Below are 27,302 nucleotides of genomic sequence, written 5' to 3'. Positions count from 1 at the left end.
CTACCTAACCTGTGGATCGGTGATGACTTGTTTATCACCGATCCACAGGTTAGGTGAAGATCCCTTTTGCTGCAAACTACTGTAATTGTGTGCGCACAGTAGATGTGCAGGAGTCGCCTGTGTTTTACAGTTATTAGTCCACTATAACAGGGATAACGGCCAACAGGTATTTTCATGTAGCTGTAGTTACAGTAGTTTGCAGCAAAAGGGATCTTCACCTAACCTGTGGATCGGTGATAAACAAGTCATCACCGATCCACAGGTTAGGTGAAGATCCCTTTTGCTGCAAACTACTGTAATTGTGTGCGCACAGTAGATGTGCAGGAGTCGCCTGTGTTTTACAGTTATTAGTCCACTATAACAGGGATAACGGCCAACAGGTATTTTCATGTAGCTGTAGGGTGGGCCCCTAGAGTCAATTCCACCTGTGGGCCCCAGATACCCCAGTGGAACACGCAACACCGTGAATATGTATTTATTCAGTACACAGTAGGGGCGCATATTGCTATGTGTTGGTGCATCATGCTATGAGGGGGTGGATAATACCATGTGGAGGTGTGTAGTGCTATGTGGGGGTGCGTAATGCTACGTGGGGGTGCGTAATTCTACGTGGGGGGTTTGTAACAGTACATGGGGGGTGTAATGCTACGTGGGTGTGTATGACCCTATATGGGGGTGTATGGCACTACATGGGGAGTGTATGACGCTACGTGAGGAGTGTATGATATAACACTATGTGAAGGTGTGTAACGCTATCTGGGGGTGCATAACGCTATGTGGGGGTGCATAACGCTACATAGGGCCGCATAACGCTATGTGAGGGCAGCATAATGCTATATGGAAGACTATGGGGAGTGTATTATAGTACTGGAGGACTATGGGGTGCATTAGACAATATGGAGGACTATGTGTGGCCCATTCTGTGTGGAGGGCTATGTGGAAGCATTATACTATATGGAGGACTATGTGAGGCCCATTACTATATGGAGGACTACGCGAAGCCCATTAATATATGGAGGACTACATGAGGCCCATTACTATATGGAGGACTACATGAGGCCCATTACTATATGGAGGACTAGACTATGTGAGGCACATTACTATATGGAGGACTATGTGAGGCCCATTACTATATGGAGGACTACGTGAGGCCCATTATACTATATGGAGGACTACGTGAGGCCCATTATACTATATGGAGGACTATGTGAGGCCTATTATACTATATGGAGGACTATCTGAGGCCCATTATACTATATGGAGTACTATGTGAGGCCCATTATACAATACGAAGCACTATGTGAGGCCCATTTCTATATGGAGGACTATGTGAGGCCCATTACTATATGGAGGACTATGTGAAGCCCATTACTATATGGAGGACTACGTGAGGCCCATTATACTATATAAAAGGACTACGTGAGGCCCATTACTATATGGAGGACTATGTGAAGCCCATTACTATATGGAGGACTACGTGAGGCCCATTATACTATATAAAAGGACTACGTGAGGCCCATTATACTATATAGAGGACTACGTGAGGCCTACTATACTATATGGAGGACTATGTGAGGCCTATTATACTATATGGAGGACTATCTGAGGCCCATTATACTATACGGAGGACTATGTGAGGCCCATTATACAATACGGAGCACTATGTGAGTCCCATTACTATATGGAGGACTATGTGAGGCCCATTACTATATGGAGGACTATGTGAGGTCCATTACTATATGGAGGACTACATGAGGCCCATTATACTATATGGAGGGCTATGTGAGGCCTATTATACTATATGGAGTACTATCTGAGGCCCATTATACTATATGGAGGACTATGTGAGGCCCATTATAATATATTGAGGACTATGTGGGGCCCATTATACTATATGGAGGACTATGTGAGGCCCATTATACTATATGGAAGGCTTTGTGGGGCCATTATAATTGTAACACCTGCATGAAACCACAGACAGACTGGCTGTAATGTACAGGCTGGAGAAAAGCCGCTCACAAAGCAGCACCCAGAGAACCCTTTAAACCTTATATAGGAATTTGAAATTACACAGGGCCCCAGAGATCACTACCTGTGGTAGGCTGCAGTCCAATGAGAGTAGCAGTCAGGCAGGGTCAAACCAGGAAATGAAAAACAGGGACAGAATAAAGGCAGGTAAGGATGTAATCAGAAAATGAAGCAGAGGTCAAATTCGAATCAGGCAGCGAGGTACAAAAACGGTAGGCAGGAGAGTAGATAGAGAACATGCAGAATTTAAAATACTAAAATCACAAAACAGAACGAGAACCAGGAATATAGAACTATCTCTGGCAGAGGCCAGCAGACAAGAGGGGGAATTAAAAGGGTGTGGTGTCTTCCCATTGGCTGCAGCTGAATGGTGATAACTTCAGCTGGAAGACACACGCATCTACAGTCAGCCAGTGGTACTGCAGGTCCCAGGAAAACCCAGCTTAGTGGATGAGCTGAGCCTCCACCCAATAGAGACATTGGTACCAACTCCTCTCCCATCAGCAGCACTATCCACAGCGGGAACACAGCGCAGCCTGGTGATCGAAGCAGAAGTCGCAGGAGCGGATTCTGGTGGGAACGTGACAATAATATTTAAGGATCTATGAGGTAGCCTTTATACTTTATCTAGAGTTCTATGAGGGCCATTATACTGTGTGCAAGAAATTATACAGTGTGAAGGATTGTGTGGGGTCTGTCATACTGTGCAGAGGGCTATATGGGGGCCATTATACTATTTGGAGGATAGTAAGGTCTATTATACTGCATGGACGACTGTATGGGGGTCACAATTGGTAATCTTACTGTGTTGGGGGTCACCATTTATTGCTGGGGTAGTTGAAGAGGGGTACAGTAGGTTCATCATAATGTGTGTGGAGGGTACTGTGGAGAAATTCCCTGTGCAGTATCATACAGTATTTGTGGGGCACTTTTGTTGCAATCATATTTTATGGCTGCAATGAAAGGTGAACTAGGGGCTTCAATAGGAGATAAATTACTTGGTAAGGGCTGTAAAGATGTGAAATATGCTCTCCTGTGACCCAGATGAATATATTTATTATTTTTTTTTGGGGGGGGGATTAGACATTCTGCTATGGGGCCCCATGATTTCTATGTACGCCCCTGCCTGGGCTTGATGCCAGCTGACATTATAGAACTGACATCAACCCCCCAAAATATTACCCAGATAGCCAATGCACCAGGGCAATCAGGGTGAGCTGAGGCGAAACAACAGAATTACACATCTAATGTGATGCGCCACTTCTGGGGAGGTTGTGTACTGGTATTTTTAGACTGGGAAGGGCCAAATAACAATAGACCTTCCAAGCCTGGTAATATCGGCCCACAGGGGTTTGCTTTACTTTTGCTGGTTATCAAAAATGGGGTGAAGCCCATAGGTTTTTTTTTTTTACTATTAATCAAAAAATCAAATTATTATCTATCTATATTTGCACATCTTTAACAAATTAAAAAACATTAATTTCAGTGTCATGCATTTTTTTTCCGTTACATGCCACATGGATGACACATACACGTGCATTATTTAGACAGGTGTGCGAAGGAAGCCTAAGCTGAACTTTGTGAATGAGCAACAGCAAGCATTCAATGATTATATTATGCAACAGACTTCATGGAGTTAGTTACTTTGAAAACAGAAATTAGTAGTGTAGAGTCTACGGTGCCTTAGGGTACTTGCCACCGGGCCAGTGGTTCCTTGGGGTAGCTGTGACTGGCCTGACCCGGTTTTGTGACCCCGTCGGCTACATGTTAAATAAGAACAGAAAACAGACAAGTGTCCAATACAAATGGGCATGGAAGGAGGGTGACGGGCCCCTGGGATGTGTGTCACCAGTTGCAGCGGTGACTGGGATATCAGCCTCCTCCGCCGCCAACCCTTCCTGTGACTAGTCCTCTCCCAGGGGCAGTACTGGATGGGGAATGGGGATGCTTCGCAGCGCCACCCGCGGTATGCAGCCAGGAAATAGCCACCGCTGCAGTCTCTCTCTCCGGGGCAGGTGTTATGTGCAGTCGGGATAGTATTGCTCCCTACGGGCAGAGCGGGGTACCCCGGGAGGTTGGTGAGAATGGGGGTGGCAGTCCACGGGAGCGCCAAAGCGTAGGACAGTGGCAGTTACAAAGTCACCAGGTGCGGGTTCCAGTCACTTTATTTACTGGCTCAGATGGTATGGCACTCCGGGTGCTGGTCCTCGCCATCAGAGACTCCGGTTGCATCCCGGGCAGGTCAGAGGCTGGATCCGGTTAGGGTAATATGTGGACTTTCTCCTCCATGAACAACTCTGTACTCTTCCCCGGTCTCGGTCCGCACGGCCAGCAGCCTTGGCTTCTCGTGGGTCGGACCTCTATCCCCCTCTCTCAGGCTCCCTCTCTGCTGCCGCACCTCGGTCACGCAAACTATACCTCTCTTGTGCCCAGTCCCATCTCTCTGGCGACTGCTCCCTTTTAGTCTATTATTACAGGTGCCGGGTCCAGTTTCTCTAAATGTTACTGGCCCCCAGCTTGGTGGAGCTGTCTGTTCGGTGTTACATCCAGACAGTTCTGTTCTGCCTCCCTGAAGGCCTGACAGCCTCCCCTTCAGGGAGCTGCACCACTGTGCATCTGCTCTGTCTCGTGTCCAAGCTTATTCTGAGGTAAAGTGAAACAGTTTTCTACTCCTAACTGCTCATGCCCCTACTTTTGCAAGTTGCTATGGCAACCTGGGTCTGCTAAGAACTAGCTGAGTCACTTCCTGTGTCTGTAGAAACATTGTTAACCCTTTCCTAGTGATTGCTTCTCCCTGCTGTATGGTGGTGTGAGGTGTGTAGAACTTACTAGATTAACATCTTGACCTGCCAGGGAAGGATATAATGATATACCCTGTAGCGACCAATCTCAGGGGCGCTACAGTAGCAAATTAGGGATAGCTGTCACTGACTCAGGCTCTTCAAAGGGACCACATTATTTGAAATAAGGGTGCAGTCACATCTTCATATAAAATATAGCTCCATTTTTGCTTCTGAAAGGTCTTGGAGTGAGATGCGAGTGAGATGCAAGTGTCATTCCGTATGTTATATGAGTACTATGTGAGTTAATTTTTTCCGCTCACCTAGTCTTCGTGTGACATGCACTTTTAACAGGGAGTTTTACATACGGTCAAAAGCTGGATAGATAGATGTGCAAAACATATATAATGTCCCACTCCCTTGCATTTTGTGAGCTTGCACCGTTTAGTGTACTAAAGGGTGTTTAAGCTTGTTTTGCGCTCCAAATTCATTATTTTCCCCAAAAAACACGACATGGGGTCCCCCTTATATTTTGTAGCCAGCTAAGGTGAAACAGACAAATGCAGACCTCAGCTGACAGCTCTACCTTGGCTGGCAATCCAAAACAAAGGGCACCTCACACTGTTATTTTAAATTATTTATTTCAAAATTAAATGAATAATTACAAGAAAAAAAAAATGTGGGATCCTCCCAAATTCGATCACCAGCCAAGGTAAAGCGGACAGCTGTAGTCTAGTATTCTCAGGCTGGGGAGGCCCATGGGGATTGGATCCTCCCTAGCCTAAAGATAGCAGGCCGCAGCCACCCCAGGAGTGGCGCATCCATTAGATGCACCAATCCCGGCGCTTCACCTTCGCTCTTCCTGTTGCCCTGTTGCGGTGGCAAACAGTGTAATAAATGGGGTTGATGTCAGATTCTCTCTCTGCCAAAATGGATCAGTCATTATCAAATTTCTCAATTCTGAGTTAAAATCTGCATTCAGTGAAGACTTTCCCATTACTGAGATAGAATTGTATCCATAGCAAATGCCATCTCCTATGTAGGCCGGAGGAGGTAGGCGCTAGAGGCAGTGGTAGGATCTAGAGGCAGAGCTCATCCATCCTCCTCTCCATTTTATCAAGAGCTAGAATCTTATCAGTAGCCACTCATCTCCTGTCTCAGTAATGGGAAAAGATAATAAGCTGCACACTAACTACTAAAAAAAATATAAACATGAAAAATAGTAAAGCATTATTGCTATAGAGATACTACGAACAATGAAAAATACATTTAGCTATCTGGAAAAAATGAAATACATGAAAAATGGTATTGCAAAACTGCTATGAATATTTGAAAATAGTAGACATGTTTAGCAAATGTATTGATCAATGCAAATGAGCCCGAAAACAACGACAAGGTAATCTCTAAATTTTCGGGCAACTAACGTTTTTAAAAGTTTTGCAATACCATTTTTCATGTATTTCATCAGCTTTTGACACTTTATTCAGTCAGTGGGTCAATTACTTCATTGGTTTTGCCATTGGAATTAAAGTCAATTGTTTGTTATACTGGATTCATAACATTTAGGTCAATTTGTTGTGTTTTGTTTTTTTTCCAAAAAATACCAGTACTTTCTAAATTCTCTCTCTGTCTACAATGTCACGATATGTTAAACAGTGAAAATATACTAAATGTTACATAAGATGGAGGCGGTGTGATTAGATATGTTTTATTGTCAGGGCCAGTGGCCTATTTTTGCTAAATGCACCCAGATAGCCAGTGGGAATGCATGAACTCCTATTCATATATAATATGGATATTATGTACATCATAGAACATTAATATGGTTTACAAGCAGAGGAGCCAAAATAAACTTGCATCTGAACACTAAGTGATGGCAGCTTACAAATTAATAAATGGAACATATTTTATTTATTTTTGTGCAGATGAGGGAAAGGTCAAATAAATCAGAAAACCCACAGACACCAGCAGTGGGAACACTTACTGAGATCACAGCCCACCATACGTTTGAGGGCAGTTATTTAAAGACCCATCTCTGTTCAACTCTCCAGGATACTAATTTATTAATATGAAGGAAATGCAAAAATGTTGGTTGGGAAAAACAAACAATAACTTTACAGGTTCCCTTTGAAAACTGCAGAATCTGAATAGTAACAAGAAATCTTTTATTACAGTCTTACCATAACCTTTGCTCCATACCGAATAAGTATATAGGCTACATATAAGGGTCTGTAGAAGTACTAAGAAAAGTCATTGGGTTCTTTTCTTCTCTCCACCTACTGCAACATCTACTAGAGGCCCTCACAGAAAATAGGCACATTACAAGTGCATCTCAATAAATTAGAATATCATTAAAAAGTTATATTTCAGCAATTTAATACAAAAGGGAAACACATATTAGACTAGCTGTAGTACCAGGCATTGCCCGGGATAGTAACTGTCTTTATCTCTCTCTCCCACTCTCCCTGTATGTTTATCTTGCTCTGCCTTTCTGTCTGTCTCTGTCTGCATTTCTCTGTCTGTCTCTAGCTCTGTTTGTCTTTGCCTGTCTCTGTCTGTCTGCCTGCCTCTGTCTCCCTCTTTCTGTCTCTATCTCTCCCTGTTTGCCTCTCTGTCACCATCTGTCTCTCTATTTAAATCATAATACTGCACACAAGCTTCTTATACTAAGACTATCCTTTGTTGCCTAAAGCAACCAGAGCGCCTATTAATGACCTGTAGCTCCCAGCTCTATTAACTTTAATGAAAACAGGTTGTTTGGCAAACTGTAAAGCGTGGGGTTAAATTTTCCCTTCAATACATAGTCTATGACTTTCCATGAGTCAAATGAGGTGTCTGTGAAAAATGTTGTGATTGTAAATGTGACTGTGCGGATTCCTTTAGCACACACACACACACACACACACACACACACACACACACACACACTTTATACATTAGATAGAGCTATTACAAACAGTGATCTATTTCAATGTTTATTTTCAGTGTTTATATATCTGTTAATGTTGAGGATTATGGCTCACAACCAATGAATACCCAAGCGTCATCTCAGAAAATTAGAACATTATATAAGACCAACTTAAAAAAAAAATATTTTAAACTCAGAAATGTTGTCCTACTGAAAAGTCTGTACAGTAAATGCACTGAATACTTGGTCAGGGCTACTTTTGCATGAATTACTGCATCAATGCGGCGTGGCATGGAGGTGATCAGCCTGTGGCACTGCTGAGGTGTTATGGAAGCCCAGGTTACTTTGATAGCAACCTTCAGCTAATCTACATTGTTGGGTCTAGTGTCTCTCATCCTCCTCTTGACAATACCCCATAGATTCTTTATGGGGTTTCGGTAAGGAGAGTTTGCTGGCCAATAAAGCACAGTGATACTGTGGTTATTAAACCAGGTATTGGTACTTTTGGCAGCGAGGACAGGTGCCAAGTCCTGCTGGACAATGACATGTCAATCTCCAAAAAGATTGTCGGCAGAGGGAAGCATGAAGTGCTCTAAACTTTCCTGGTAGATGGCTGCGCTGACTTTGGTCTTGATAAAACAGTGGACCTACACCAGCAGATGGAATGGCTCCCCAAACCATCACTGATTGTTGAAACTTCACACTAGACCTCAAAAGAGCCTGGATTGTGTGCCTCTACACTCTTCCTCCAGACTCTGGGACCTTGATTTCAAAATGAAATGCAAAATTTAATTTAATCTAAAAACAACATCTTGGACACTGAGCAACAGTCCAGTTCTTTTTCACCTTGGCCCAGGTAAGACGCTACTGGCATTGTCTATTGGTCATGAGTGGCTTGGCACAAGGAATGCTACACTTGTAGCCCATGTCCTGGATACGTCTGTGTGGGGTGGCTCTTGTAGTGCAGACTCCAGCAGTAGCCCACGCCTTATGAATCTCCCCCCAAATTTTTGAATGGCCTGTTCTTAACAATCCTATCAAGGCTTCAGTTATCCCGGTTGCTTGTGCACCTTTTTCTACCACACTTTTTCCTTTCACATAACCTTCCATAAATATGCTTGGATACAGCACTCCGTGACCAACCAGCTTCTTTAGCAATGACCTTTTGTGGCTTACCCTCCTTGTGGAGGGTGTCAATGACTGCCTTCTGTACAACCGTCAAGTCAGCAGTCTTCCCCATGATTATGTAGCCTACGGAACCAGACTAAGGGTCCATTTTAAATGATTAGGAAGCCTTTGCAGGTGTTTTGTGGTCATTTTAATTTTATGAGATAATGACTTGTGAGTTTTCATTGGCTATAAGCCATAATCATTAACAGAAATAAACACTTTATATAGTCATTACAAATGGTGATCTATTTCAAGTGTTTTTCCCTTTTTGTATTGAATTACTGAAATAAATTAACTTTATATTTTAATTTATTGAGATGCACTTGTAATTGAATCTAATATGTTTCAGAGGGCCCTCCTCTTAGAGATGATGTAGAGGAAAATAGGAATATGGCCTTTGCACTTCTATGTAGGATCCTTTAGTTTTCCCGCGATAAACCTCTGCCATAGTTATCAGACTGGTTTACTTCACGATATCCTTACAGATGACATGAACCATTTCATGTTTATGGGAATGTGAGGAGGACATTCTACCTTATCTCTATGGTTTGTGTACTCCATTAGTAGAAGTTGGATATTCACTTGCAATGAATGCTATTTCTTCTGACTGACTTTAACATACAACTTGTCATGCAAATTGCAGGCAGCATGAATTGCAGAGTTTCCAAAAAAACTACTTTTAAGATCCAGCTGGGGAGAGGACTAGTCCGCCTCACCCCCAGCACTCCTAGAGACTCAAGTATCTCCCTATGAACATACAAGCGAGAGACCAGTCAGTCAATCTCCTGCAGGTGGGCTACTAAGTGCCTACTGAGGTAGCAATTGACTAGCCTGGTCTTCAGCTACTATCTCTGGCTGGATCTTTAAAGTAGATGTTCCCTGAAACACTGGAGCATTTCAGCAAAATATAAACCTGGCTACAATCGCTCAGCCATGCTGTAAGTCATGCTGCTCATGATCTGGGCAACAAGAAATTACTCGACAGGTTCCCTATACCTCCAATGAAGATCCTTAAAGTGTACCTTTCCATTAAAAAGAGAATTCTAGTTAAAACAGGGTTTTGATGTCCTCATCTCTCAGAACATAAGTTTTTAAAATGACTTTTGCTGCCCATATATCAGTCTCAAACAGTTTGTCATGGACAATTCCTCTGCATCAGCGTTTTTATTAAGCACTATAGGTGCTGCATCTCCCTTTCATTCACTGTGGCGTGAATTGCTCCTACCGTTGTCAAATAACTTGCCGATCCTGAATGGAAAGACCGACCTTTCTGTTTCCAGAATAAGACCTGCCCCCAGTCCCTGCAATCTACAAAACAGTCTCTGCTGCCATAGATGACTTTTCACTTGGCAGCTGAACAGCAGGATGGATAGAAGGGAGATCAGTTGTGGGGGATACTTTTTCGTGGGCAACACAATGTTTATATAACAATTTGCAGTTCATATTTGGGCTTAATAGTCGGTCTGAAAATACAGTGACCAAGTTCTGCTATATCTAATATATAAAGCTCAGTGTGTGTGTGTATATATATATGTGTGTGTGTGTGTGTGTGTGTGTGTGTGTGTGTGTGTGTGTGTGTATATATGTATGTGTGTGTGTGTGTGTGTGTATATATATGTGTGTGTGTGTGTGTGTGTGTGTGTGTGTGTGTATGTATGTGTGTATGTGTATGTGTGTGTCCGCTAAAAGAATCCGCACCGTCGCAATCACAAAATTTTGCACAGACACTCCATGTGACTCAGGGAACGTCATAGACTATGTTTGGGCAGGAAAATGTAACCCCGTTCTTTCCAGTTACTCTACAAAAATCCTGCCTCCATTAATCTGAATGAAGCTGGGAGCTCCTGGCTATAAATAGCAACTGTCAGTGGTTGCTATAGGAACAAAATAAACTGTTAGTATACGAAGCTTATGTGTGAGGTAAAAAGATGTCGGTGGTGAGACGGATAGAGACAGCCGGGCAAAGACAGCCGGGCAAAGAGACAGCCGGGCAAAGAGACAGCCGGGCAAAGAGACAGCCGGGCAAAGAGACAGCCGGGCAAAGAGACAGCCGGGCAAAGAGACAGACAGATACAGAGATTGAGAGAGAGAGAGAGAGAGAGACTGATGCAAATACAGACAGAGATAGAAACAGACAGACAAGGAAAGAGACGGACATTGACACACAGACACAGACTGGGGGAGAGACAGAGTTACTATCCCGGCCAACGCCCGAGTACTACAGCTAGTCTTCTAATAAATTTGTGCCATTATGACTGACTAGTCCATATGTCACTATAGTTCAGGGCTGGGTCTAATAAAATGACTTGTCTTTTGCCATGTCATTTTGGTAGTTCATCAGTAAATTCAGGATATTTGGCATGCCACTGTATTCTGTTGTCCTAAATATCCAGTTGAGCCCATGATGCAGTCCCTTACATTGGAGAAAATGCATGACAAAACTTCAGATAATCCCACCCCAAAGAAACACAAACTAACAAGCATCATTCTTATATTTTATTAACCATACTGATTACTTGGAATCAAGTGTAATATTCTGTTTTCATAAAACAACAGCATGTGCAAGTCCACCATAGTTAAGCCATGTGCACTGTAGTGATGCACTGGTTTATCCAAATGATTGTTCACAAGGGAGAGGGGTCCGGAGGCACTACTGGCGAGTTACCACTCCAGTGATATCAGTAGCCACCAATGGTTTGGGGAGTGATTAAGACACAGTTGCAATTTTTTTTTTTTTCTTTTAAACCTGTCCCTTTAGGACTGTTGAACTAGAACTTTCCCCATTGTGGTCTTATCAAATGGATGAAGCAGTGTCAGTATCTACAACCACATATAATATGGACATTCAGTGGTTGGCACAGTAATGTATTGTCCCTTGTAAGAATCTAAAAATAATTATGAAATTTGAAATAAGAAAAATCAATGGAAAAAAATCTTCCAATCAAGCATTACATCTTAAAAACGTAATAGAAACACAGCCCTAAGAGGATCTCATTTTGAAAAGCACAGAAGACTAAATTGCACTGTTATATACACTGGTTATACTAATCTGTATATTACACCCAGCAGTTCAAACAGGTTAATAAAGTGGAAGAGAGCAAAGCAATGATTTTGCTATAAGAGTCCTTTGCGCCATGACTCAGGGTTAACATTTGTTGTAAATGAATGGATACAACTTTGTCTCTGGTCTTGACGTGGAACAATTTTTGCATACTTCGTTGTAATACCTATGCAGCAGCCTGTAGATGTCACCTGAAAAAGAAAAATATAAAAACCGGTACAGTTAAAGCAAAAATAACACAGATGTGACCAAACATTGGATAGAAAAGTAAAGGTCTCACAAGACAATACATGTGATATTATGGCTAAAGTCCATGGAAATCTGGGGACACTGCTGTCTTCTAGGAGGTCACTCCAATAGCTCATGGAAGACTACACCTGCAGAGAGACATTTAGGCTCTAGCTTGAGTCAACCAACGTCCCAGACCAGACTATACAGGCCGGTAACTGTAGTGGTAGCAAGAACACGTGTCCTGGCACAAGCTTTACTTTTATTTTGCCCAATGTATTGCTTTCAACAACATGAACTATGACAAAATGCCAGTCAGTGCAGTTACATGCAAGGAAAGGTGGGAGCAAAAAGAAAAAAACCCTCTGCTCTCATTTTCACCAGAGTTGCTGTGCTGCACATTAGTGATGAGCAAACTGTTCGGTGCTCTGTACTCATTTACATAGTATCATGGAAGTCAATGGGGAACTCGAGCATTTTTTGCTGATTTTCCGGAAAAATGCTTGAGTTCTACAAGGACTTAATGAGTATAATCTAAGAGCACCAGATCATCGATCAGTTCGCTCATCACTTCCATCTATACAGGGACTACAGCTGAGTGAGTAGATTTTAAGTGTTAGATATGTGTAAGTCCCAATATAAAGCACTCACCGACAGTTTGATCTCTCTCAATTAGGTAGTCGTGTATTTTGTAAACATCTTCCATTAACTCCTTGTCACCAAAGGTAAAATACACAACATCTCGCCCAGTCTCTGCAGCGGCCAGAAGCTGAATTAAGGCTGAAAAATAAAAAACGGGTAAGAAATTATAAATATTTGACAGTTAACAGAACATGGCTTATTTAGGGAAGTGGTTGCAAAATGTTTGGAATTTGATTTTCTATTGTTTCTGGCAATACGGCACTGAGATTCATCACGAACATTTCCTGAAAACATCCAAACATAGTTCTAAATACACAGTTATATGTCAAAGTCCCAAAATATTCTGGAAATCCTATGTAGCGGAGGGAAGCTGTATACAAAATGTAAGGAAGCTGCGCTTATACAATGAGAGCCATAGGAAATTGCTCCTACAGTGTTGGTTTTTCATGATGGTCATGTTTTTTTCCAGCTTTTACCAAAATACATTGGTCTATCAGATGCAGAGAGACGACTTGTAATTATAGACACTACAACACACAAGAGGTTACCCTGTTTTCCATGGTTACTAAATGGAAAAATAACTGCCTAGAAACATTACCCTCTCCGGCTACATTCCCATCATGAGTATTTACTGAGTTTTTGATGTTACAGATTTTTTTTGTATCCATGAGCTAAATTCAGGTATTTTTAATTTTTTTCATAGCATTTTTTAGTGTTTAACATGTGATTTTAGACATTTTTGGCATATCATTTTAAATAAAAGGATCTTTATTTTATTTTGTTATAAACTTCCTGGTATTTGGCTTTGACAAACTATATTGATACAGTCATGTGCAGATTACATGATTTTTTTAACCTGCAGATTTCCCTAAACCTAATTCAAGTCTATTTGGAAAATTCACAAATAAAAAAGTTAAGATGCTGCGGATGTAAAACAGGCACCGCAGGTCAGTTTAGGCAATATGCACACGCTGCAGTTTTAACTGCAACCAAAACTGCACCTTGTCACAGAGAGCCTGGAAATGGGGGCTGACCCCGGAGTGGTAGCAGGGGTTTAAGCCTGGTAGGGGGTGGAGGCCGTAATTTTGGACTAATTTTGGGGCAAAATCTGAATCAATTAGAGGATTGTACCTCTCCCCTGGGCCCCACCGTATGGTTTATATTCTGCTGCACAAATATATGAGGGATGTCCTGTTATGTATACATGACTTACATTCAAGTGTGATCATTGGTTTTTGAGTGGCTATTGGTATTGTTGTGTGGGTAAAAACAACTTTAAATACTCTTGTTGTAATTCTTCCCATATATTTGACCACTTAGCTATACAAATATTATGTATGCTGGTAATTGACCTGCATGTATGTCTTTGTGTGCCCGCATTCACCCCTTCTGAGTTAGGAGGGGTTTGCAATTGCGATTTCTACTGCCCTAATTTATTGCCAAACATATACTGTCATGAATTTTAAATGATTTAATAAAATGAAGTTTTATAGACATATGGCATTTTAGTGGTTTCTTTAGGGGAGTCACTAAGTGGTTATCTTAATATGCACACGCTGCAGTTTTAACTGCAACCAAAACTGCACCTTGTCACAGAGAGCCTGGAAATGTAACAAAAAAAACCACCCGAAAACTATTGGAAAGATGGAGCATTTTTGCCGCATTTTTGTTAATGCGTTTTTTTAAAGGGGAAACAAAATAGGATAGGATAGAATAATTGTTGGCTAGAATAGATGGATAGATAGAAAAAAATAGAAAGAAAAGGATAGGTAGAAAGAAAAAACCTATAGAATACATAAGAAAGAAATAACAATAGCTGTTCTTTTTTTTTTTTTTTTTTAATTTTTAGGGGTAAAGAAAAATGACATTGGGTCCCCCCCATTTTTCATATCCAGCATAGGAACAACAGCAACTATAACCCTCAGCTATCTGCCTTGGCACCTGGTTATGAAAAACAGAGGGGATTCCATGCTTTTTAATTTTATTTGCTTTATTAAAAGAAAAAAAAATAAAATTATAATTATATATATTAGTCTAATCTGATCTTGATTAATGGTATACAAGCCATTACCGCCCATTCTTATGGAGTTCATTATAACTAGTGATAAAATGCGTGTGATGAAGCTTGGCTAAATTAATTGCCTGATTAAATAAGTCTTTCTACCAGTGTTTGTTCCATCATGACATATCAATCTCGCCGATGAGGAGATGCCATTTATCTCAATCCTAAACGAGTACAAATAGAAAACAGTTGTTGCCTCAACAATATATGTGCAATTTTAAATCAAATGTATTATTCACATCTGTACTTTAATGTACACATTTATACAAATTTACACATATATATATACACACAGTGCCTACAAGTAGTATTCAACCCCCTGCAGATTTAGCAGGTTTGATAAGATGCAAATAAGTTAGAGCCTGCAAACTTCAAACAAGAGCAGGATTTATTAACAGATGCATAAATCTTACAAACCAACAACAAGTTATGTTGCTCAGTTAAATTCTAATAAATTTTCAACATAAAAGTGTGGGTCAATTATTATTCAACCCCTAGGTTTAATATTTTGTGGAATAACCCTTGTTTGCAATTACAGCTAATAATCGTCTTTTATAAGACCTGATCAGGCCGGCACAGGTCTCTGGAGTTATCTTGGCCCACTCCTCCATGCAGATCTTCTCCAAGTTATCTAGGTTCTTTGGATGTCTCATGTGGACTTTAATCTTGAGCTCCTTCCACAAGTTTTCAATTGGGTTAAGGTCAGGAGACTGACTAGGCCACTGCAACACCTTGATTTTTTCCCTCTTGAACCAGGCCTTGGTTTTCTTGGCTGTGTGCTTTGGGTCGTTGTCTTGTTGGAAGATGAAATGACGACCCATCTTAAGATCCTTGATGGGAGGAGCGTAGGTTCTTGGCCAAAATCTCCAGGTAGGCCGTGCTATCCATCTTCCCATGGATGCGGACCAGATGGCCAGGCCCCTTGGCTGAGAAACAGCCCCACAGCATGATGCTGCCACCACCATGCTTGACTGTAGGGATGGTATTCTTGGGGTCGTATGCAGTGCCATCCAGTCTCCAAACGTCATGTGTGTGGTTGGCACCAAAGATCTCGATCTTGGTCTCATCAGACCAGAGAACCTTGAACCAGTCTGTCTCAGAGTCCTCCAAGTGATCATGAGCAAAAACTGTAGACGAGCCTTGACATGACGCTTTGAAAGTAAAAGGTACCTTACGGGCTCGTCTGGAACGGAGACCATTGCGGTGGAGTACGTTACTTATGGTATTGACTGAAACCAATGTCCCCACTGCCATGAGATCTTCCCGGAGCTCCTTCCTTGTTGTCCTTGGGTTAGCCTTGACTCTTCGGACAAGCCTGGCTTCAGCACGGGTGGAAACTTTCAAAGGCTCTCCAGGCCGTGGAAGGCTAACAGTAGTTCCATAAGCCTTCCACTTCCGGATGATGCTCCCAACAGTGGAGACAGGTAGGCCCAACTCCTTGGAAAGGGTTTTGTACCCCTTGCCAGCCTTGTGACCCTCCACGATCTTGTCTCTGATGGCCTTAGAATGCTCCTTTGTGTCTTTCCCATGTTGACCAAGTATGAGTGCTGTTCACAAGTTTGGGGAGGGTCTTAATTAGTCAGAAAAGGCTGGAAAAAGAGATAATTAATCCAAACATGTGAAGCTCATTGTTCTTTGTGCCTGAAATACTTCTTAATACTTTAGGGGAACCAAACAGAATTCTTGTGGTTTGAGGGGTTGAATAATAAATGACCCTCTGAATAAACTTTTCACAATTTAAAAAAAAAAAAAAAAAAAAAGAAATAACATTCTTTTTTGCTGCAGTGCATTTCACACTTCCAGGCTGATCTACAGTCCAAATGTCACAATGCCAAGTTAATTCCGAATGTGTAATCCTGCTAAATCTGCAGGGGGTTGAATACTACTTGTAGGCACTGTATATAATGACGTGAGGTCCCCCCCATTTTTCTAAAACCAGCCAATGTAGAGCAGACAACTGGGGGCTGATATTAGGGTGTGAAGGGCCATTATTATTTGGCCCTTTCCAGCCTAACAATAGCAGCCCATTGCCGTCCCATAAGTGGCGCATCCTGCTGCCCTGGTGCGGTGGCAATAAGGAGTTAACACCCCACAGCTGCAACTAAGCCCTAGGTTAGTGATGGTGGGTGTCTATGAGACACACCCCCCCATCACAGATCTGTAAGTGAAAGTAAATAAACACAAACACCCCAAAACACATTTATTTCAAAATAAGACAAAAAAAGCACCCTCTTCCACTACTTTATTAACCCCCCAAACACCTCTCCATGTACGACATAATCCACACGAGGTCCCACGGCGTTACAGCTCTGCTACATCCCTGTCCTGTCACAGCGAGCATCATAGAACATGACTGCCTGCTGTGAGCTCCACTCAGCAAGTGAAGTGAGCAGCGCGATAAGCGGTGATGTCACTTGGATGATTTGCGGTCACAGCGGGAATCCATGTGTCCTGGAGTCCGCGACTGAAGTGAGCCGCAGGTGGAGGACTCACCTGAATGACATCACCGCTGATCATGCAGCTCACTTCAGTCACGGCAGCCTGATTTGCAGTCACAGGTGAAGGACTTCAGCTGTGGCCGAAAATGACCTGAGTGAGGTCACTGCTTATCGTGTGGCTCACTTTACTTGGTGCGTGGCGCTTACAGTGGGCAGTCTTGTTCTATGGCGCTCAGTGTGAGCGTCAGATATAGCAGTGCTGGAAGCATCGTGGGACCTGGTGTGGATTACGTCAGACGTGGAGGGGTGTATGGGAAGGTTAATAAAGTGGAGAAAGGGTTTTTTTTTGCTTTTTATTTCAAATAAAGGATTTTTTCGGCGTTTGTGTTTATTTACTTTTACTTACAGATTAGTGATGAGGGGCAGTCAAACGCCTGACATGACTAATCCATTAACTCATTATTAAACAGATTGCCATAGCACCAGGGCAATCAGGAAGACGTGGGTCCAGCACTGGAGGAGAGAGAGATTTTGCTCCTCTGGCAGCAGGGACAATTTTTTTTTCTACTTTGACGTGTACCCAAATCACTACATATTTCAATTGATAGTAACACATTACAAAATAAATATATATATTTTTTCTTTTATTAATGCCTGGCTCAATCAAAAATATCACAGGGCACTTTATACCTTCATACAATTTTGTGTGAAAGTGACTGCTAATATAGGTGATCCAAGCAGAAAACTAGATACACCACACCGCCTTCAAATAAATGTTTATCATGTTTAGTTTGTATATACCACATAGTCCTAGATCTACATTATATGTATTGAAAAGAAATATCATCAGAAGTGGATGCAAAAAACAATCTGGTTTTACATTGGAAATTCAAATCTGGTATATGACGCGGTAGAATAACCTGGGAACAGCTTTCCGCATCCAAAAGTGGTTCTGAGAAGTTATCTTCACAGTTACGGTTAAATTATTAGTAAATTTAAGTTGATAAGTTTTACGTTTATTCAACAAAACAATTTTGATTAAAATGTGCAATTTTTCAAACTTGTAATATATGTCTGCTCAGGGTTTTAAACCAGAACGTAAATCACAGCAATGTGGCACCCTAAAATAAAGTTGCCAATTATACTTAATTATCAGAAGTGCCCGCTGCTCCAGATAACACTACCAGAAACCTGCACATCAGAGGCTTTTGCCCACCTTACTGCCCATGGATGGGTCCTATAGTTGTTTCATAACATATTGCACATGCTCAGTAGATACTGGCTCTCCTTTTAGCGAGATAGCACATGCATGATTGCACAGGATGGACAGGGGCACTATTTGCCAACTTCTCCTTTACAACAGCACCCCCCAGCTGTGTGATACACTGAGCAAGTACCAGCCACTAAACCACCAATAGCTTTATTCAGAAGCATGAAGAAGCAGGGGGCTTCTGGGAAATGTGCTTTACACGTGTCACATTGGCAATGCTAAAGGGTGGCCCACTTTCAACTGAGCAGAGACATTTATGGAGGACCTGGAATCAGAAAAGATATATAAAGTCAGGGAGTAGCTAAATACAGTACATGCCTGCAGACTTTAAAGAGTTTTCTACCGGGAGTTTTTTTTTTTTTAAAGTGATTATCCTAAGAGGATATTTATTTTACACTTTAGTACGGTTATTAGCACTTTACAGCTGTGATTTTGTATAGAATAGTAGTCAGGACCCAGGCTGACATTTGATGGGCTGAAATGATAGTCGGGAATGATAGCTGTAGACACAATCCTCACTTACCCACTGATATCCAGGGCTGGGTCATGACTATATGTGCGAATCTGATCTTGGCTTCAAACCAAAGTGATTAAAGGATCACTGCTGTAGCGGATAACCAGGCAGCGGCTACTAGTAGCGAGGATTCACGTCATATTGCTACCTGGCAGTAACCATAAAAAGGTATAATATGGGAATATTTCTTCCGCTGCAAATTTTATCTGATCAAATCCAGAAGTAAATTTCCAGCTCTTCTATATTGTGTCAACCTACCATGGAGAATTCCAAGAAAGCTGGGCAGGTATAAAAATCTTTAGTGAATATTCATGAGCAGCCATACAAAAACCCATTGATGAACATATTTGAAGATAAACAATATTTGCGTTATGTAAGGTTTATCATATAACTCCATAAATATTTCTTAAAAGGCCACGTATTATTAGTAGATGATATGAAGTCAATGTGACGGCTCTTGTAACTCCAGAAACCCTGGATTCAAGGCTGCGGTGACATCGCTCCCCACAATGTGATTTGTTCTGTCTACACTTCATTAGTCTGAACCACATCGTACAAGGTGTCACTGTGTTTTATAATCTTCTCCATACAACCTCCCTGGGATAGCTTGTTGTACAGATTTTTACCTGAAGGACAAATCAATCATTAGCTTCTTTCCTTTGAGACAGATGATTTACAACCCGATAGCAATCACTGAACATCAGACCTGGGACTCCCCATACAGACCAGAGAAGATACCTGTTGCGGTGGATTCCTTCACCGTTACCCCATTGTGGGACGTTAATCAGGACCAAGAATATGTTGGTTACTGTCTGTTAACACAGAAGACAGTACTAAACCAGTACAGGATATCCTGGGGATCGCCCGCCTGGAGGCATTAATCTCCTTAAACTCAGGCAAGGTTGTTTTTTACTGACGGTACGTTTATTGTGGTAACTACATGAGTCATACCTAACAGTCAAAGGCATTATGGAGCTATAGAATCGTAATAGACAGACATATACCAGAAAAGTGGAACAATCTGGCGCCTGAGACCAAAGTTTAGCTACACCCTGGGCACATCGGTGCTAAACCACGGATAAGAGAATCATCCACCAAGGAGGTCATGTCCTCATTCTGACACATCTTGGGACGTACCACCAGTGAGCCAATATTCCCATATATCATATACATCTCAAAGTGACAAAAAGGAGTCTATCAGCACGGAATTGCCAAAAGAAAGTTTTCAAGACACAGTTACAAAGCCCCTGATGAGCCCTCAACTGTTTAAAGGGCGAAACGCGTCGGGCAGTCTCTGATACGGCTAGAAATTTTAGTCGGGCATTTCTTAAATAGCCAATTACTAATTAATATCTAATTCTCTATATCTAATACTGAGCACAGAGACTTACTGACAGCTTCTAACCCTAAGCCCCTAATCCCCACAGGTCATATTGGTGATACAGACAAATTAGCCATTATTGACTGAGCACCTCTTCCTCACTGTGGTGTTACTACTGTTGGGGAATTTCATTCTTAAGGGGACTACACTCAAAAACCATTAGGGAGGGTACACTCAGGGTCAGTCGTCGTGGAACGGGGGCGTCTCTTCAATTAGGACGCCGACCCCTGTTTTGGAGGTAGGAAAAGAATAGGGCCAATTATCCTTCTTTTCCTCCCTGATTTTAAATAATTTATGTATGTATGTGCATTTGTTATAATAAAGTACATGGTTTTTATATAAAAAGTAGTGAAAAATATTTGGTTGAATACAGCCATACAAAAACCCATTGATGAACATATTTGAAGATAAAAAATATTTGCATTATGTAAGGTTTATCATATAACTCCATAAATATTTCTTAAAAGGCCACGTATTATTAGTAGATGATATGAAGTCAATGTGATGGCTCTTGTAACTCCAGAAACCCTGGATTCAAGGCTGCGGTGACATCGCTCCCCACAATGTGATTTGTCCTGTCTACACTTCATTAGTCTGAACCACATCGTACAAGGTGTCACTGTGTTTTATAATCTTCTCCATACAACCTCCCTGGGATAGCTTGTTGTACAGATTTTTACCTGAAGGACAAATCAATCATTAGCTTCTTTCCTTTGAGACAGATGATTTACAACCCGATGTAGCAACGTATTGGTAGGAAAATATTATTGTGGCAATCTTGCACTGATTATTGTCAGAGCTCAAAATACATATTTTATGTACCTCTAAAAGGAAATCTGTCAGCAAGTTTATGCACCTAATCTGAGAGCAGCCTAATGTAGCAGCTGACACCCTGATTCCAGCCATGTGTCACTTACTGGGCTGCTCATTCTAGTCTTTATTATCTCCTGCTGATAAAACAGTGATTTTATCACTAGAGAACTAGTAAACTTGCTGCCAGGTAGTCAAGCATATTCATGAGCTCTGTATAACCCCACCCCAACACGGACTGGCTGCTTTCTGTACACACTGTGCATAGGCAGAAAACTACCAATCAGTGGTGTGGGCGGGGTGTTACAGAGCTCAGCATACAAATAGCTGCTAGATCTACAGCAGATAAAATAAACATTTTTATCAAAATGACAGGAAGCAGGTCAGTAAGTGACATTGCAGATATCAGGGTCTCTGTCTATTCTCAGATTAAATAGCAAAAACTTGGTGACAGATTCCATTTAACCCCTCCATTACATTGTGATTTTCCGTTATTTCCTCCCCTTCTTCCAAAAGCCATAACTTTTTTATTTTTCTGTCCACACAGCTGTATAAAAGGCTTATGTTTCGCAGGACGAGTTGTACTTTTGAAGGACATCATTCATTTTATCATGAAATGCAGTGGAAAGCGGAAAAAAGAAAATATGAAAGTGCGTTGAAATTGCAAAAGTGTAAAATTTTACAATTTTTTTTCCCCATGTACCATGTTCACTGTATGGTAAAGCTGTCCTGGCAGTATGTCTGCAGGTCAGTACGAGTATGCAGATACCAAACAAACATGTATACTGTAGTTTTCTTTTTATTTAAGTAGTGAAAATTTTGGAAATTTGTCAGAATTTTTTTGCTTTTGTTGCCACATTCTGGGATCAGTTAGGCTAGTTTCACACTTGCGTTGAACGGTATCCGTTGCATTGCGTTGTGTGACGGATGTAAAGGATGCGTTGCATATAGTGGCACAACTGATGCGACAGATCCTGATAAACAACGGAATCCGTTGTAGCTTTTTTTCCCAGCAATTTACTCAACTGAGCATGCACAGTTGTGTAAAGACGGATCCGTCACAGGAATCCGTCACCATAGGCTTCCATTATAAAAATGGACGCCAACGGAATCCAGCACAAGGAGTTTTTTTTTTTACGCTCTGGGAAGCGCAGAAAAACATGCTGCGTTCTTTCCACCCGGTGGATACAACTAGTCGGCCGGCGGATGCAACGCAGGACCATCAGTCGCAATGCGTCGTCCATACAAGTCTATAGGAAGCAGCGAAATCCGTTCACAGATTGCGCTGTTTTCCAAAACGGCGAATTGCGACTGAAGTAAAAAAAACCGCACGTGTGAAAGTACCCTAACAGTTTCATTAGGGATATGGGGCTGTGTGATGGCTTATGGTTTTTGTGCCCTGAGCTGACGTTTTTACAAATACCATTTTGGGGCAGATATGATTTTGATCGCCTCTTGCGGTGGCCAAACCCCATAATTCAGAGGTTTTATTTTCTTATTACACTGTTTAAAATCATCTGAGAAACTTATTTTAGATTTTGATAGAATAGACTTTTTATTTTTAAATTAAGGCTGAAAGGGGGGACAATTTAAACTTGTGGTTTTTATTTGATATTTTGAAAAACTCTCCTCTTAGGGAACTTGAAGCTGCGATCGTCTGATCACTTGTGCAGTACAGTGCAGTGCATTAGCATTGCTATGTATAGATAAAATCACAATCTATGTATGCTGGCCACAGGAAAGTGTTCACAGGATAATCATAACAGGCACAGGGGTCATCAGCAGAGCCCTGGCTGTGATGGTAATCCATTAGCGCCCCATGACCTAGTCAGGGGCACGCCAAAGGGGAGCGTGGAATGACACATCCACCTACCATCATGTGTTAATCTCTGACAGTGGCATTTAACAAGTTAACATCCGCAGATGGAGCTTCGATCCACCCAAGGCTGTTAAAGATATACGAGGTCTAATTAAATAGTTGTTCATGCGCAGAGAAAGACCGGAATATAACCTTTGACGTACATGTATGTCAAAGGTCGTGAAGGGGGTAATACATCACATGTAAGAAAAAAAAAAAATTAGGTTTATGTGCTTATAGTTGTACTAAATCATAAAAGGCAATACAGGATTATGACTAATATAGATGCTCATGTTGTAGATAACTTGGAAAAAAAAAACGCCAGCAAGAACAAAAAAAAAATAAAATACTTATTTTGGTGGTCACATGGGGGGGGGCACAACACACTTCCTGCTTTCATTATCTGCATAGAAAGTGCAGCAAAATGTGGGCTTCAGTGTATAAGAAGGAACTTAGGAAGGAACATAGCTGAACTGGAGCTGGTGCAGACAAGGGCGACCAAAGTTATTAAAACGGAATCTGTCAGCAGGTTTTTACTACCTTATCTGACAGCAACATACTGTAATGTAGGCAATGAGATTCTGAATTCAAAAAGGTGCAAAAAGATTGTGTGAGGTGTCAATCACAGCAGGAGATGTGCCACACTGGTGTGCACGTGACTTTCTAGTTGTGTAATGGTAATAACAGGGTAATAAATCCTTTGGTTAATGTAAACAATTGCATACACACAAACACACCAATAAGAGAAGCACAGTTGTTTCTTATTTTTTAACCCCTATAGCATGCTGTCCTTCGCTTACGTAGCAAAAACCTGCTGACAGATTCAGTTTAAGGAAATGGGTGAGCTGTAGTACCAAGACAGGTTATTAAACTTGTGGGTTATTCAGTTTGGAAAAATTAAGTCTTCAGGGCGGTCATATTACAAAATGTACAAATATACAAATTTCTGCACCATCCAGTCATAAAACGAGCTTTTCACACCTTGGCCTACACCAGTGGCAAGAGGCATTCTCTAGGTCTAGAGGAAAGAAAGTTTAATCACTGACAGATGCAGATTATTTACTGTAAGAGCAGAGAGACTACAGGACTCTCTGCCACATGTTGTAATGATCGATTCACTACAAAAGTATAAGGGTAAATTCACACAGTGCGTTTTTCGCGGCATTTTTGCGAGTTTTTTGGGTGTGTTTTTGCTCAGAAAACGCTGTGACATTGCTTCCCCAGCAAAGTCTATGAGTTTTCATTTTTGCTGTCTGCACACAGTGTTTTTTTAGCTGCGTTTTTGTGCTGCACACAAAAATGCAGCATGTCAATTTTTGCGTTTTTTCACTACGTTTTCTACCCATTCAGTTCAATGAGATGATGTTCAAAAATGCAATGAAAAAGGCAAATTGCAAATATAGCTGCGTTGTAGTGCGTTTCTATGACTAAAAACGCAGCTATAAATGCAAGGTGTGGGTAGTAAAGTGACATGTACAGGAAGAGTATTCCTTCTGTCAGTAAACACAGAAGCGTGAATCCTCCCAGTACCGCCACCGCTGCGTTCACCTCCCGTCCTGTGCATGTCTGCTCCCGTGAGGCGCCATGTACGGGCAGGAGATTGAGGCAGCTGTGAAATCAAAAGTGAACAGCAGGAAAAAAAAAATGTCATACTCACCTGTCTGCAGACTCCCGGTACATGTCCGCTCCCAGCTCCTCTCCAGTTACCGCCGCTCCGGCTGTGTGCAGTCTCCCCGGGCACATCCGATGGCTGCAGGACCTGGTGATGGATCACCTGATGAGGTCACCTGACGCGTCAGCTGATCGTAAGTCTCGTGGTGACGCCGGCGCCCGGCCGGCTTCACCCATCAGCTGATGCAGTTAGATGACTTCATCACTGATTACTGGCAGCTCCTGCAGCAATCGGACGGGATCAGACTCCGCTCCAGGAGCTGCTGGTAATCAGCACATAAGTGAGTATTTTTTTTTTTCACTGATGCTTCAGTACAAACGGCTTTTATACAATCAGCTGCTGTGTCATGCGATTCAGGCCCTTGAACCTGACACATCATCTGAGTGCTTTGCCTTCCAGCAAACCGATCAGGTGATATTGGATCCGGATTGGACGGTGCGGGACCCTTGACCCAGGATTACTGCGGAGGGGGGCTCTTTATTTCAAAAAAGATTGAGTCACTAATTGTGTTGTGTTTTATTTCTAATAAAAATATTTTTCTGTGTGTTGTGTTTTTTTTTTATCTTTACTAGAAATTCATGGTGGCCATGTCTAATACTGGCGTGACACCATGGATTTCGGGCTTAGGGCTAGCTGATAATATACAGCTAGCACTAACCCCATTATTACCCAGGAAGCCACCTGTCACCAGGGCAGCTGGAAGAGTTGGATACAGCGCCATAAGATGGCGCTTCTATGAAAGCGCCATTTTCTGAAGTGGCTGTGGGCTGCAATTCGCAGCGGGGGTGCCCAGAAAGCATGGGCACCCTGCACTGTGGATTCCAATCCACAGCTGCCTAGCTGTACCTGGCTGGACTCAAAAATTGGGCAAAGCCCACGTCATTTTTTTTTTTTTTTCTTATTTCATGAAATTAAAAAAAAAGGGCTTCCCTATATTTTTGGTTCCCAAATAGGCAGCTGGGGGTTGAGGACAGCCCGTACCTGCCTGCTGTACCTGGCTAGCATACAAAAATATGGCGAAGCCCATGGAATTTTTTTGGGGGGCAAAACACTCCTACATACAGTCCTGGATGAAGGATGCTGAGCCTTTTAGTTCTGCAGCTGCTGTCTGCTCTCCTGCATACACTATTGGATGGAGTATGCCAAGCCTTGTAGTTCTGCTCGCCCTGCCTCTCCCTCCAGCATACAGTCCTGGATGGAGCATGCCGAGCCTTGTAGTGCTGCAGCTGTCTGCTCTCCTGCATACACTAGTGGAGAATGAAGGACATATTGAAGAAGGAAATGACAGACATTTTTTTTCTTTTTTTTCTTCAACAATCTTTAATGGCATTGTTCACTGATAATAAACGCATAAAACCAGTGTGAGCAAAAACGCAGCAAAACGCAAATCTCGGTAAAACGCACCCGCAATTTTTTGGCCGCGGGTGCGTTTTTTCCCCCGCAAAAACGCAGCGTAAAAAAAACGCAGTGTGTGAACCTACCCAAAGGGAGTGTAAAGGGTTGCTACCTTGACTTTTCATGACATTTCTGTCATGACCTTGGTGTCTGTGTTAGTTTACACAGCAGAGGAAGTGAGGGAACTGCAGAATGCATGAGATGTCATGCTAAAGTGTAAAATCTGAATGCTCAATTAAAAACATTACAAAACCCTGATACAAATACACCATCTGTGATTATACATCCCCTTAAGTTAAGTAGCCGAAATTTGTGAGTATATATCTGCTTTGTAGGTTGCCTTTGATAGTAGCGCGTGTGTGTGTCTGTGTGCATATACACACACACACACAAACATATATATATATATATACATATATATATATACACACACACACATATTATATATATATATATATGTATGTGTGTATATATGTATATATGTGTATTATATACAGTGCCTACAAGTAGTATTCAACCCCCTGCAGATTTAGCAGGTTTACACATTCGGAATTAACTTGGCATTGTGACATTTGGACTGTAGATCAGCCTGGAAGTGTGAAATGCACTGCAGCAAAAAAGAATGTTATTTCTTTTTTAATTTTTTTTTTTTTTTAAATTGTGAAAAGTTTATTCAGAGGGTCATTTATTATTCAACCCCTCAAACCACAAGAATTCTGTTTGGTTCCCCTAAAGTATTAAGAAGTATTTCAGGCACAAAGAACACTGAGCTTCACATGTTTGGATTCATTACCGTATTTTTCGGACCATAAGACGCACTTTTTTTCCCCCAAATGTTGGGGGAAAGTGGGGGGTGCATCTAATGGTCTGAATGTAAGGCATGGCTGCGGGGAATGAGGGTGCTGCGGTGGAGCGGGTCATCGGGGGCACGAGCAGGCAGCAGCAGCGCCTGCAGTGACCACGTGGGCCCGCTCATTACATATGCACGCCCATCCTCCCGCCCATCTCTCAGCGCTGACAGGTGGGCGGGGTGATGAGCGGGGACGCGCGCGAAGTAAACAGCCAGCCGTGATCACCCCTGGCAA

The 27,302-nt window shown here is 42.0% G+C and overlaps 1 protein-coding gene across 3 annotated transcripts in view; it reads right to left on the bottom strand.

Annotated features, from left to right (window-relative positions):
• Positions 1-11,368: 11,368 nt before the first annotated feature.
• Positions 11,369-27,302, bottom strand: part of PARG (poly(ADP-ribose) glycohydrolase) — a 303,202-nt gene continuing 287,268 nt past the window's right edge. For all 3 annotated transcript variants that reach the window (XM_075349011.1, XM_075349012.1, XM_075349013.1), the window contains 2 exons: positions 12,827-12,955; positions 11,369-12,138 (listed from right to left, as the gene is read on the bottom strand). In XM_075349011.1, coding sequence (XP_075205126.1) covers positions 12,032-12,138; positions 12,827-12,955 — 236 coding nt within the window. In that variant the 3' untranslated portion in view covers positions 11,369-12,031. The remainder of the gene's footprint in view (positions 12,139-12,826; positions 12,956-27,302) is intronic.

Source organism: Anomaloglossus baeobatrachus, chromosome 5, assembly GCF_048569485.1.
Source record: "Anomaloglossus baeobatrachus isolate aAnoBae1 chromosome 5, aAnoBae1.hap1, whole genome shotgun sequence".
In the NCBI taxonomy this organism is placed as follows: Eukaryota; Metazoa; Chordata; class Amphibia; order Anura; family Aromobatidae; genus Anomaloglossus; species Anomaloglossus baeobatrachus.
Note: the sequence above shows the minus strand (reverse complement) of the source record. Positions and strands in the feature narration are given on the sequence as shown.